At 42.1% G+C, this 14,446-nt stretch overlaps 1 protein-coding gene across 1 annotated transcript; it reads left to right on the top strand.

The window, feature by feature from the left end:
• The first annotated feature begins 2,028 nt into the window (after positions 1-2,028).
• On the top strand, positions 2,029-14,048 carry LOC122560585 (oncomodulin-1-like). The gene is made up of 5 exons (XM_043711363.2): positions 2,029-2,112; positions 3,026-3,093; positions 6,436-6,568; positions 11,946-12,055; positions 13,814-14,048. The coding sequence occupies exons 2-5, from the start codon at positions 3,033-3,035 to the stop codon at positions 13,837-13,839; spliced, it is 330 nt and encodes a 109-aa protein (XP_043567298.2). The 5' UTR covers positions 2,029-2,112; positions 3,026-3,032; the 3' UTR covers positions 13,840-14,048.
• The last annotated feature ends 398 nt before the right edge of the window (positions 14,049-14,446 follow it).

Below are 14,446 nucleotides of genomic sequence, written 5' to 3'. Positions count from 1 at the left end.
CATTTTTGTGACTTGGAGAGTAACTTGTGAAATTCCCATGAATCTCCTGCCATGTGTCCTTGGTGGTGGAGGTTTTGGGTTTAGGAGGTGCTATTGAAGAACTGTATTTCAAGAAGTATTTGATAAATTTTGCAGTGTTGAAACAGAACATACAGCCCAACAACTTTCCACCTCTTTACATCTGCAACCTATCAGAATGTCATTTTATTCTTTTTCACTCTTGAATATTTCCAACTTCCAGTTTAATGCAAACAAGCTTTTGCTTCTCAAACTGGGGTCAGCAGAGAACTCCCAGACTGCAATGGTCAAGGTTACCAGAGAGTAGCAACTTGAAGCATGATGTTTTTCCCTTATGGTGTTGCCCTCTCTGTGCCCCTTCTCTCCCCGGACTCCTGCTTACTCCAATCTCCACTCTTGCATACTTCCACTCTCACTATGTGGAATTTTCCATTGTCCCTCCTGTTTCCCACATTCATCTCGTATTTTTACCATAATCTGCTCTCCCTGAGCAAATGGTATCCCGTTCTCACTGGGATAAAATAATCTACAGGGAAGAGCAGATATATCTTCCTGATTGATATTTTGAGGCAACTACGTGTTTTCTGTTAAGAATTGTTAAAATACCCTTTACCTGCTGAATTTTCATGTATTAAGTACAGTATTATTATCATTTAGATGAGAGGTTCTGTAATTGTTCATTCATTTGAAAAGGGGTCCTTCAATGAAAGTGTTTAAGAGCCACTGAACTCTTCCATTCATCTCAAATACTCTTTGCAGTAGCAAGTTCTACATTCAAAACACTCCCTGGATAAAGAAGTTCCTCTTGAGTTCTCTATTCAATTGTTAGTGTTGAAGTGGGAGTTGACATGGGGTATGCTGACACGGGGCAAACAGACACAAGATGGCCGCTGAGCCATAAATTGGTTACTTAGCACACAATACCAGCACAATAGACACAGAGCATAAATGATTAGTTTAAGGCGGGTGGAGAAGAGAATACACATCAGTAACATCTACTGCCTGCCAAAGTGTCTGAGTCCAACCACTACCTTCAATAGAAATGTTAACTACCTGAGACTGCTTGCAGTATTAACTGCACGTGTTAATACTTCAGATCTGCAGGAAAACGATCTTCTTTCTCAGGAAGAACGATCACGACCACTGAAACTGACAATGATTTTATAATGTTTCCTGTAAACAAACCATTCTGTACAAACAAAGACTCGATATTTGAACTATTGTACCACAAAATGTATAAAATATCATGACATGTGCTCTGAGAGTGAGAGGAGGCTCGCAGCTGACAGCCGTGCTGACAAACATCTCTCTCCCCGGAGCTCCACTTTCTCTGTACAATAAACTCTGTCGTTGAATCCCAATTCTGACTCCGAGACTCGTGATTTTCCCCACAACAGTGTCTATCTTACAATTATGGTCACTAGTTGTTTCATAAATGGAAGCATCATCCTGCAGCTCTTCTCTCATTCCCTCCATTTTTAAAGGCCTTTTTCAGGTCATCCCCTCAGCCTACCCTTGCCTAGAATCTTGTTGGCTGAGCAACGGGGTGTACATTATAGCCATGTAACACTATTCACAGTCATTAGTGAGTTATCTGATGGAGCCTAAAGATGCGTAAAAGTTAATAGGAAAGTGATGGAACAGCTTCAACTGGATCTGGAATGGGAAACATGTCATAAACACAGTGCAGTCCCTGATTGCTCTTGGCTGTCTTCCTAAAGGTGACCACACGGCATGTCAGGTCATGATGAAGGGAAATGAGTGCCAGCACTGAAGGGGGAGGGTTGATGTGAACCAGAGAGATCAGCCATCATTCATCAACCAGCATCATCATCCCTTACCTGCAACAGCGCTAATCCACTTTCTCCTTCAACACATATAACAGGGAAAACATGTTTTTGGTGATTCCCAAGAGAACCCAGCTTTTATTTGACATTGTCTCCGCCTTTTTGTAAATGAGCCATAACACTGAAATCTGCCTATGCTATGCAGAATGAACAATATAAAAAGGAGGTTGAACACTGCAGATACCACTCAGCTTCATTCAGTCTGCCTCAACATTTGCTGTCGCTGGGGAAGAAGGATCAAATCTAGGTGAGTGGTTCTAGACTATTTATCTCTCTCGGCATCAGGGCAGATCAGAATGTGACCCTCTATCAGATTGAGGAACCATTACACTGGGGTCTGAAGCCAGCCTTGGATTTGAGGGGAGCATTTCTACCCCTATGTCAACAATTTAGTATTAATATCTTGTTCTAACAATGCCTACAAGTGGAAAATGCAACTTTGGCTCTGAATACTGGGTTGAAATCCAATGGGTGTGAATGCTCCTGCCTCACTCCATCTCCCCATCATCTCCTGCTACTTCATCATGTGGGTTTCAGGAACACATAATATCCAACCCCCCATATAGGAGCAACACCTACTCCCATCAGTCAGGATAATGATGGTTTAGACCTCTGTGTGAGAGTTTGTGCATGACCTGTCAAACTGTTAATCAACCTTCCAATATTTCCACTCCTTCCCCTATGAAGCAGTGTGAAGATATAACAACTATCAACCTTAAATCATATTCTAGACCCTCATATACTTTGTGAGACCGAGTATCTTTTATGTTATACAATGTTACAGTAACAAGGCACAATTACATGCTTATTTATTAGGTTTTATTTTGGGGTCCTATGAGAAGATTTGAAATGTATACAAGTCATAACCAGGTAAGGTTTTGCTTTAGATAATATTTTCTAGGAATGAAAGATTAACAGCAATCCCTCTCAGTGTATGGACACATATAGGTGTCAGTTATACCTACTCCCACTTGGCTATCAGATACAATTAAACTTTTCTTTTACTCAAATTCTGCTCCAAGAAAAATAAAACATTATTTTGTCAATACAAGTTTGGTGAAATAGTGCACATTTGCAAAAAACAAAATCTGTTTTCCCAGATGTAACACATCTAAGTTTAAAACTTTACTTGACGTTTTGGTTTTGTTTGTCTTTGATAGTTTTACCATGAGCATGACTGACGTCTTGGAAGCTGGTGACATCAACTCTGCAATCTCACAATGCAAAGGTAACGTTTTTATCTTCCATAGTTTAAACTCAAAAAAATAATATAAATGTTACAGGGATTTTACATAAATAAACAATGATTAGAGTCCGAGACTATTGCATTACATCTTAAAACGGGAGCCTAAATAGTAAAATGGGCAAGGAGGGAGTGATTAGTTTTCTTATTTCAAAAATAGTTTATTCTCAAAGGATATCCTTATATATACATAGTCACAAATATAGTTTGGTTCTGTACAGTAGCATGTCAAGGAAACAAACAAACATTAGAGTTTGACTCTTTCCAAACAAATCAAAGACTTCTCTTAGTTGAACCAGACTATATTTATATGCATTTGAGGCATTGGGAGGGTCTGATAACTGAACAGACCCCAATTTAACCTCAGAAGTGGTCTTTCTCCACTGTGCCTTGGTGGCTGCTGCCCCAAGCTTTAGTGCTTCCATCAGCACATAGTCCTGGACCTTGGAATGCACCAGTCTGCAACTTTTGGTTGGGGTCAACTCCTTGTTCTGGAAGACCAACAGGTTTCAGGCAGACAAAAGAGCATTTTTCAGGAACTGATGACCCTCCAGCGGTGTTGTTGTTTGTCTCGGTGTGTGTCCCAGGCAACAGACCATAGAGCACAGAGTCCTGTGTCACAGAGCTACTCAGGACGAACCTCAGCAAACACCACTGCATCTTTCTTCAGACTCCCTTTGCAAAGGCACATTCCAGAAGGAGCTGTGTGACAGTCTCTATCTCCCACAACCACTGCAGTGGTGCAGACAGACCAATTGTACAAGAACAATATATAGTGCCCTTCTCACCACCAGCCAAGTGATGTCTTGGTATTGTTGGAAAGTAACTCTAGAGGAAAGAGTTAATCTGCTTCACAAAGAAGACACTTAGCATTATTGCACCGAGCACATTGAGGGAATTGTCTTCCAAAGGTGCCAACTCTGGCTCAGTGGTAGCCTTCTCATTTATAAGTAGAAGGTCATTGGTCGAAGGTTTGAAAGCATAATCAGGGTTCACACTCCAGTGCAGCATGGTGGCATTCTGTATTGACAGAAGTGACATCATTCAGGTAAGTTTTAAACTGAGGTCCCCATCTACCCACTCAGTTAGGTGTAATAAACGTTATGGCTGCTATTTTTAAGAAAAGGATGGGATGTCTCCCCAGTGTCTTGGGAACAATATTCAAGCATTACTAAAACTGATTATCTCATTGTTGAGTATGAATTAACCACCCCATTTCTACATCAAAAGTACTTCAAAAATACTTAATTAGCCACAAAGCACTTTGGGAAACTCTGAGGTTGTGGAGGGTGATAGATAAATGCAAATCATTTATTTCTCTCACAACTGACATATGTAATCCCTTTCACTCTGATAGAAGCCAGTAGAGTATAAATTCTATTGGAATCAAAGGGATCAACATTGACTGAGTTCAACCAGATCTTTTTACTAGAATTTGCTAAATTGCTGTCCACTGCAGCAAAGGTGTAATTTATCCTCTGTGCCATTGGTTTTGGTGGGAGGAGGGGAGCTGAAAGGGCTGAAGGGCTGTCATCTGTCATACAGTCTTCGGTCTGTGCTGATCAGACATCCCAATTTGATCTAATCCCATTTACCAGCATTTGGCCCAATTCCCTCTAAATCCTTCCTATTTATATATCCTTCAAGATGCATTTAAATGGTATAATTGTACCCGCCTTCTCCACTTCCTCTAACAGGTCATTGTACACATGCAATACCATCTGTGTGAAAAAGATACCCCTCAGGACCTTTTAAACCTTTCCCCTCTCACCTTAAACCTATGCCCTCTAGTTCTGAACTCCCCCACCCTAGGACCTTGGCTATTGACACTATCCATGCCTCTCATGCTTTTATAAACATCTACAGGGTCACCCCTCAGCCTCAAATGCACCAGGAAGAAAGCCCCAGTCTATTCAGCCTCTTCCTATAACTCAAACCCTCCAGTCCCGGTAATATCCTTGTAAATCTTTTCTGCATCCTCTCAACTTTAACAATATCCTTCCTATAGACGGGTGACCAAAATTGTCCTCAGTATTCTAAAAGTGGCCTAACCATGTTCTGTACAGCCACAACGTAACATCCTAACCTCTAAAATCAATGCTCTGACCAATGAAAGCAACTGTGCCAAACACTTCGCCACAATCGTGTCTACCTGTGATTCCACTTTCAAGGAACTATGAATCTAAACCACTAGGTCTCTTCATTCAGCAACACTCCCCAGGGCCCTACCATTAACTCTAATAGTCCTGATTTGCCTTACCAAAATGCAACACCTCACAATTTATCTAAATTCAACTCTATCTACCACTCCTTGGCCCATTGGCTAATCTGATCAAAATCCCACTGTACTCTGAGATAATCTTCTTCACTGTCCACTACACCAGGTAGGTGTGATATTGGTACCAATGTGGTGATGTTTGGAATGTTCCAAACTTTTCCTGAACTCATGTATGTCTGAAATAACAACCTTCCTGATTCTGTGAAATTTCATTGCCACTTATAAAACAGTCACTAATAAATCCACTAGGGGACAGTGGTTAGAATGAGGAGCTCACCACCCCAGGGAGGGCTTGAGGCATATAACATAGATAAGGGAAAACTAGATAAAAGCATTGGGCAGAAAGGAACAGGAGAATTTGCTGATAAGAGGAACTGAAGAGAGGCAGGAGGAGACTTGTGCAGACATAAATGCAAGCATGGATCAGTTGGATCAACTGGCATATTTCTTTCTGCACATTCTATTTAATTCTATGCAATACTCTCAAATCAGATAAAGTAGAGACATACAAGTTTATGTCAGGTTTGCTGTTAATGGTGAGGCCATTAGAAACATTGAAAATAAAACAATTATGGAAGATTTCTTCTGTTGGGAAATTAAAGATGTTGCAATGCTTTTGGCTTAAACCATAATGTCAGACCTGTAGTTATACTGCAGCACACATTTGCGCAAAGTCAGTGTAATTAAACCTTCTGCTATAATAGTGGATTTCTCAGAGCTCTGGTATTGTTATATTTCAATGCAATGTGTGTTGCCAACTCTAGCTCTGCTTAAAGTGTGACAGTAGTCCTGAGGGTTCAAATTAGAATATGCAATATCAGCAATGATCATATTAACATTGAGATGAAATTCATTGCTTGCTATTTTAATGAAGACAATAACTCTTTACTAGTATCACACAGCAGCACTGTAATTGTGGAGAATTTGAGGATTCGTTGTGGCCCGTCTGAATTTGCCACTCAGCTTAGGGTTAAGGTTGTGTTAGTGCTCCATAAATGTTTCTCAATACTCTTCCCTAAGACCTCAATGTATGCTTTTCCCCATCACAGTTCCTGAGTCATTTGACTTCAAGAAGTTCTTCGAAGCATGTGGTCTGTCTAAGAAATCCACAAGCGAGGTGAAGAAAGTCTTTGCAATTCTGGATCAGGATGGCAGTGGCTTCATCGATAAAACTGAGCTCAAGTAAGAACACATTGCAAATAAATTCATGAAAATCAACAGGGTAGATCTTAGTATTCACCACCAGCCCCTGGGCAGCAAACTGACAGAGCCAAACACTTGTTTATTTATTGATCCATCTATTCTTCATTTCATAGATTCTTTGCCTTGAGTTTGAAATTCTTTATGTTCTTCTACATGAAAATAGCTATCTTCCTTTTGCAACTCACCTCAGTACTGCCTTTGTGATATCCTGTGCACTTCAGACAATGGTTGCTTGGCATTATTGACTCAGCCTGCTCCTGCCCCACCGAACTCATCTCTGCATACCTCGACACGGTCCTGTCCCCCTTAGTCCAAGAACTCCCCACCTACGTTCGGGACACCACCCACGCCCTCCACTTCCTCCATGATTTTCGTTTCCCCGGTCCCCAACGCCTTATCTTCACCATGGACATCCAGTCCCTGTACACCTCCATTCCCCATCATGAAGGACTTAAAGCCCACCGCTTCTTCCTTTCCCGCCATACCAACCAGTACCCTTCCACCGACACCCTCCTTCGACTGACTGAACTGGTCCTCACCCTGAACAACTTCTCTTTCCAATCCTCCCACTTCCTCCAAACCAAAGGAGTAGCCATGGGCACCCGCATTGGCCCCAGCTATGCCTGCCTCTTCGTAGGATATGTGGAATAGTCCATCTTCCGCAGCTACATTGGCACCATCCCCCACCTTTTCCTCCGCTACATCGATGACTGTATCGGCGCTGCCTTGTGCTCCCACGAGGAGGTTGAACAGTTCATCCACTTTACCAATACCTTCCACCCCGACCTCAAATTCACCTGGACTGTCTCAGACTCCTCCCTCCCCTTCCAAGACCTTTCCATTTCTATCTCGGGTGACCGAATCGACACGGACATCTACTATAAACCGACCGACTCCCACAGCTACCTAGACTACACCTCCTCCCACCCTGCCCCCTGTAAAAACGCCATCCCATATTCCCAATTCCTTTGTCTCCGCCGTATCTGCTCCCAGGAGGATGAATACCGAACAACCCAGGTGGCCTCCTTCTTCAAGGACCACAATTTCCCGCCAGACGTAGTCGACAATGCCCTCCACCGCATCTCTTCCTCTTCCCGCTCCTCCGCCCTTGAGCCCCGCCCCTCCAACCACCACCAGGACAGAACCCTACTGGTCCTCACCTACCACCCCACCAATCTCCATGTACAACGTATCATCCGCAGTCATTTCCGCCACCTCCAAACGGACCCCACCACCAGGGATATATTTCCCTCCCCTCCACTATCAGCGTTCCGAAAAGACCACTCCCTCCGTGACTCCCTCGTCAGGTCCACACCCCCCACCAACCCAACCTCCACTCCCGGCACCTTCCCCTGCAACCGCAAGAAATGCAAAACTTGCGCCCATACCTCCCCCCTTACTTCCCTCCAAGGCCCCAAGGGACACTTCCATATCCACCACAAATTCACCTGCACCTCCACACACATCATCTCTTGCAGCCGCTGCACCCAATGTGGCCTCCTCAATATTGGGGAAACAAGCCGCCTACTTGCGGAGCGTTTCAGAGAACACCCCTGGGACACCCGGACCAACCAACCCAACCACCCCGTAGCCCAACACTTTAACTCCCCCTCCCACTCCACCAAGGACATGCAGGTCCTTGGACTCCTCCATCGCCAGACCATGGCAACACGACGGTTGGAGGAAGGGCGCCTCATCTTCTGCCTGGGAACCCTCCAACCACAAGGGATGAACTCAGATTTCTCCAGTTTCCTCATTTCCCCTCCCCCCACCTTGTCTCAGTCAAATCCCTCGAACTCAGCACCGCCTTCCTAACCTGCAATCTTCTTCCTGACCTCTCCGCCCCCACCCCATTCCGGCCTATCACCCTCACCTTGACCTCCCTCCACCTATCGCAATTCCAACGCCCCTCCCCCAAGTCCCTCCTCCCTACCTTTTATCTTAGCCTGCTGGACACACTTTCCTCATTCCTGAAGAAGGGCTTATGCCCAAAACGTCGATTCTCCTGTTCCTTGGATGCTGCCTGACCTGCTGCGTTTTTCCAGCAACACATTTTCAGCTCTGATCTCCAGCATCTGCAGTCCTCACTTTCTCCTGCTTGGCATTATAGCCAACGTAATAATCTTTTCTCATGATTGCTATCACAGACCACGTGGTCTGAACAACAAAATTAGGAACTGAAATTGATCTTGTTGGGACATCACAAAAAATGGATGGTTCACAAATTGGCTGCAGGTTTCCCACCTGAACCTATTTTTAATCCATTGATTTGAAAGGGAAAGAGTCATGCAGAATTAAACCTACAGCCAATTCGCTGTCACCAATAACAGAAAATGGAGATCTATTTATTTTTATTGCATTAGTAACTTTTAGGGTCAAATGGCTTAATCCTGATCCTAACACACAGGTTTGGAGGAACCAAGGAATGGGGGAGGCTATTCTGTCCCTCAAATCTGTTCCATCATTCAATGGTTGACTTGTGACCTGGAGTACTGCGTGCAGTTCTGGTCTCCAAATTTGAGGAAAGACATTCTGGCTATTGAGGGAGTGCAGTGTAGGTTCACGAGGTCAATTCCTGGAATGGCGGGACTACCTTACACTGAAAGACTGGAGCGACTGGGCTTGTATACCCTTGAGTTTAGAAGACTGAGGGGGGATCTGATTGAGACATATAAGATTATTAAAGGATTGGACACTCTGGAGGCAGGAAACATGTTTCCGCTGATGGGTGAGTGCCGAACCAGAGGACACAGCTTACAAATATGGGGTAGACCATTTAGGACAAAGATGAGGAGAAACTTCTTCACCCAGAGAGTGGTGGCTGTGTGGAATGCTCTGCCCCAGAGGGCAGTGGAGGTCCAGTCTCTGGATTCATTTAAGAAAGAGTTGGATAGAGCTCTCAAGGATTGTGGAATCAAGGGTTATGGAGATAAGGCAGGAACAGGATACTGATTAAGGATGATCAGCCATGATCATATTGAATGGTGGTGTAGGCTCAAAGGGCAGAATGGCCTACTCCTGCACCTATTGTCTATTAATTCCATATTTGTACCATATCCTTTCCACTCTCCCCACCTAAAACAAAAAATAACTATTTCACAAGGCCAACCTCTCCAGGAGCACATTCAACCAGATTTGGAAAGACTATTTGAGACATTTTACTGGAATTGATCTCAGAAGATGGTTACCCACATTGAACATGGTAAAATATAGCCTCAGAGCTTTACCTCAGTCTCCTTCAAGTTCCAGGCTTGTTCGGTAATTAATGCCAGTGGCCACCTTTTAGAAGTTTCTGTTAACCATTAGTTTGTGTTTTAGTTGTAGTGCTCCACCTGTGGTTGTTTAACCTGATTATGGTTTTGTTTAAGAGAGAAGAAAGCCATGTGGGAGGCTCTTGGCCCACACAGATTCCATGTCAAAAGGACAAAATCATCGACAGCAGATGCTGCAATTTATAAACAAATAAAACAGGAGCTACTAGAAAGATTTCACAGTTGAGGGCAGGACTTGGGCTGATATAGGGTCAGAGGACTTAGCCAAAAGTGCACAGAATGTCACAGGCAACTGTCCATCTGGAGTTAGCACAATCTCCCTGTGTCAGTGTGAGTTTTCTTCAGGTGCTTCAGTTTCGTGTCCAGGGATTAGACTCCTTGCAGTGTGGAAACAGGCCCTTCAGCCCAACCAGTCCACAGTGACCCTCCAAAGAGTAACCCACCCAGAGCCATTTCCCCCTGACTAATGCACCTAACACTATGGGCAATTTAGCATAGGCCAATTCACCTACCTGCACATCTTTGGACTGTGGGAGGAAACCACAGCACCCAGAGGAAACCCACGCAGACACAGGGAGAACGTGCAAACTTCACACAGACAGTTGCCCGAGGCTGGAATTGAACCTGGTGCTGTGAGGCAGTAGTGCTAACCACTGAGCCACAGTGCCACCCTACATTAGGTGGATTAGCCATGGGAAATGCAGGGTTAGAGGGTTAGGTTAGTGAAGTGGGTCTAGGTTGGATTCTATTTGCAGGGTCAATTTTGACTTTACGGATCAAATAGCCTGCTTTTACACTATAGGGATTTTATGAACTTGATTCTGTGGCAAGATCGGGTGGACATTCCATATTCCAATGAATGCTAAATGATTGACCGATTGCAGAGTTTTTCTTATTTCATCAGGAATGTTGATTTTAATTGAAAAATTAAACTTAATAGACAAGCCAGTGAATTAATGGCTTCTTATTGAACAACATGACAATATCAGTTGAACAAAGTATCAGTCATTGGTGTCAATCTGCTGAATCACATTTTTGATGGATGACTGGATAACATGGTAATCATCAATCTTCATGGGTAATTCAAACTGCCCAGCACTGATCAACTAATTAAGCTATTGTTGTTCTTTTCAATTGCAAATGGCCTGGGTGACTTAATTGGCAGAAGAATCAGGTGCAAGATGAGAACTGTTTTTAACATGGCAAGTGATTGTGATCTAGAATTTACAGCCTGTAAGGGTGGAGGAAGCAGACTCAATAGTAACTTACCAAAGGGAATGGAGATATGTAATTTAAAAGGAAAAGCAATTGTAGAAAAACCAGGAAAGAGACAGGGAACATAATTAATTGGATAACCCTTGCAAGGAGTCTGTATGGGCACCATGGGACTTTGCCTGTGGTAGATTGTTCTATGATTCTGAAATGGGATCCTGGGATTTTTTTTGGCCTGGAATCAATTTCTGAAAATTCAATTTCACATCAAGGCATCATCCCCATCTGCCTACTGGTTCCCACTCTGTCCATGACTCCATTTCAAAATTCACATTCTTTACAAATCCTTCCTCTCCTGCATCATTTCTCTTTTCCACACCCCGACCCCTTTAATCTCCTCCAATCACACAACCCCCTGACATCTCCACAGTCCTCTAATTTTGCCCTCTAGAAATTCCATGATTTATATTGATCCCAACAATTGGTGGCTGGCCTTCAATGATCTGATCCTAAGCTCTAGAATTCCCACCTAAACCTCTCTATCGCTTTCTCCTCTAAATCAGTTCTTTAAATCTACCTCTTTGAACAAGTGTTTGGTCATCTGATACATCTTGATTTTTTTTTTCCTATTTATATATATTTTATTAAACAAATTACAAAACAGTTTACAAAAAACATTGACAGCTGTACACAAAAGACAGCAGTTTTACAAGGGAGAGGAGCAGCAAACTGATACATCTTGATGTGGTTGGCTGTTAAATTTTGTTTGATAATGAGTCTTGTGAAGGGATTAAACCACATTAAAGACCCCAAATAAATACAATGTCTTTCTTGTTGAGATTTGATCAGCCAACTGCATTTCTCTACTTCAGGTTGTTTCTTCAGTATTTCTCCAGTGGAGCAAGACAACTGAGTGATAATGAGGCTCAATCCATGCTTTCTGCTGCAGACAATGATGGTAATGGTAAAATCGGATTTGAGGGTACGTTAAACACTATTTGAAGAAAACACAACCCAAACTGAATGGCTTCAGCATCTGTTCACATGGGGAATAGTGATATACCTGCAATTTTGCTTCTTAGCTAAGGGTCACTTTCTTTGAGTCAATCTGGTATTGCTGATAATGGACATGTGAAAAGTTGGACAGTTTTGCATTTATTTTGATTTTAACTTAGTGTTTTAAGAATTATTTTTGTTGTCTCTTTTTTTTTTCCTTTCAAATGTCACTCTGAAGGTATGATCTAATCCAGACTGACATTCCCAATGTATTATTGAGGGACTGCTTCACTGTTGGAGATGGCATCTTGGATGAAATGTCATTCTGATGTTGTATCTGCCCTTTCTAATAGACGTGTTTGAAAAATCCTATGCCACTATTTTGAAGAACAGAGGAGTTCTCTCTAATGTTCGGGATAATATTTATCCCTCAATCAACATTGCTAAAACAGACAATCTACTATTGTCACATTGTTCTTTATGGGAGCTTGCTGCACTGGTATGAATTAACATACTTCAAAAGTATTCCTTTGCCTGTACAGCACTTTGGAATTCCTGATTTAGTGAAGTGGGTTATAAAATTGCAAACACTTCTTTTCTAAAATGTATATTTTTTTCACATCTTATCATGTAAGGTGTATTTTCCAAGTAACTGCCCCTGGTGTCTGTTTCTCAGATTTTTGCCCTCTGTAGCTGGTGCTTGAAATGAATAATCTTCAACATTTGCTAATGTTTCTCAGTTACCAAAAGATAAAGGAGATGTAATGTTTTCTCTTGTCCCTTCTCTATTCATTCTCCTCTTTTCTTTTTCTATGTTTGTCACTTTCTCTTTTTGTTTGCATGTTTCCTATTGGTGCAGCACTTTCAGTTGTTTTTAAAGAAATGATCATTGCAATGAATGAAATGACTTGCTTCTGTTTGTAACTATCTCTTCCCCCAAGAAGAGAAACTAATCACAGAATAAGTACTTGAAGGGAAAAATATTGCAGAGCTATTGGTGGGGAGAGGGACTTGTTTGATTATTCTTTCAAGGAGCTGGCTGAATGCTTGCCCTGTGTATCACTCTATAACATCTTGTACCTGAAACTTGCATATCAGAGATCAGCCTGAAAAAGTGATTGCCACTCAAAAATTAATCTTTTCTCTGTTTCTTATTAGCATCTCCCACCTTAATGCAATGTAACTGTATTCCTTGGGTGAGCTCAAATCTGCATGAATGAAAGTTTGCCTTGCCCTACTGTTGATGTGTGCATGATCATCCTGTCATAGAATCTTAGAGTAGAAAGAGGCCATTCAGCCCATTATATTTATGCCAGCCAAGAAGTAGCCATCCAGTCTAAACCCATTTTTCAGCTCTTAGTCCATGCCCTTTATCGGTAACAAAAAATTTCATGTGCATATCTAAGAACTTTTTTTAAATGTTACAAGCTTTTCTGCTTTCACTTCCTTTTCAGGTATCCAGATTCCCACCACACTCTGGGTGAAAAGTTCTCCACCCATTCCCTTTAAATCTGCTCAACCTAAATCCCTCTTGTTAGGACCCTGCAATTAAATGACTAGGGCCTTCCTTCGTCCTCTCCATTTACACCTTTCATAATGCTGTGCATTTTAACTGAGTCTCCCCCTCAACATCCCCTGTTCCATCCCATGCCCAATCTTGCTTAAATTTTAAAACAATAACATTGTCATTAATCTGCTGTTTACCCCCTCAAGTGCAATCACATCTTTATCTTTTTTTTTGCAGAATTTCAGCAACTAGTTCAATCTTAAAGAAAACTAGAGATGTGAATTAGAAACTAATTCATGAAGCCTGTGTTCTGGTGCATACAGATACAATCTCTGAAGCATCTGTACAATTTGATTGTACAATCATATAACAAATCCAGTGTACATTCTACAAATGCTTTGGATTGACGTGATTGATTTGTTTGCTTTTTAAAGGTCTCTCATGACTAAATAAAATACTTATTGGAACTAAGTTTATGATGTAATTTGACTAAACTCTTTTCAAAAGTGCTAATATATGATGCATTGATAGGACTTTATACAGTACAGATTGCATGTGAGGGGACTGCACTATTTATTACCTTTTGTTCACATGAGATTTTAAACCAGGGCTCTGGCTTCTCTCTATATAAGAGGAGCTCTCCCTAGCAGACATTTAATCTTCAGCCAACAGCTCCCAAAAAAAAGTTATCATTGGGAGCTTGCTGAACTCAAATTTCCTGCTGCATTTATGTTTCAGCAGTGATTTGAATTTCTAAAGTATTTTCTCGCTGTGAAGCATGAGATAAATGCAAGTTATTTCTCTATCTCCTTTTTGGCTAAAGACCTGCACAAGTGAATGGTGCCTGATGGGGCACTGTACCATTGTGGT

Source organism: Chiloscyllium plagiosum, unplaced genomic scaffold (assembly GCF_037043375.1).
Source record: "Chiloscyllium plagiosum isolate Xiang-an unplaced genomic scaffold, Cpla_swu_hap1 HiC_scaffold_20, whole genome shotgun sequence".
Taxonomy (NCBI): domain Eukaryota; kingdom Metazoa; phylum Chordata; class Chondrichthyes; order Orectolobiformes; family Hemiscylliidae; genus Chiloscyllium; species Chiloscyllium plagiosum.
The sequence above is the reverse complement of the archived record's forward strand: the minus strand, read 5'-3'. Positions and strand labels throughout refer to the sequence as shown.

Coding starts and splice junctions, on each gene's coding strand:
- LOC122560585 (XM_043711363.2), top strand. CDS start 3,033: ATGAGCATGACTGACGTCTTGGAAGCTGGTGACATCAACTCTGCAATC. Junction 3,094..6,435: donor TGCAATCTCACAATGCAAAG/GTAACGTTTTTA, acceptor TCCCCATCACAG/TTCCTGAGTCATTTGACTTC. Junction 12,056..13,813: donor TGGTAAAATCGGATTTGAGG/GTACGTTAAACA, acceptor TTTTTTTTGCAG/AATTTCAGCAACTAGTTCAA.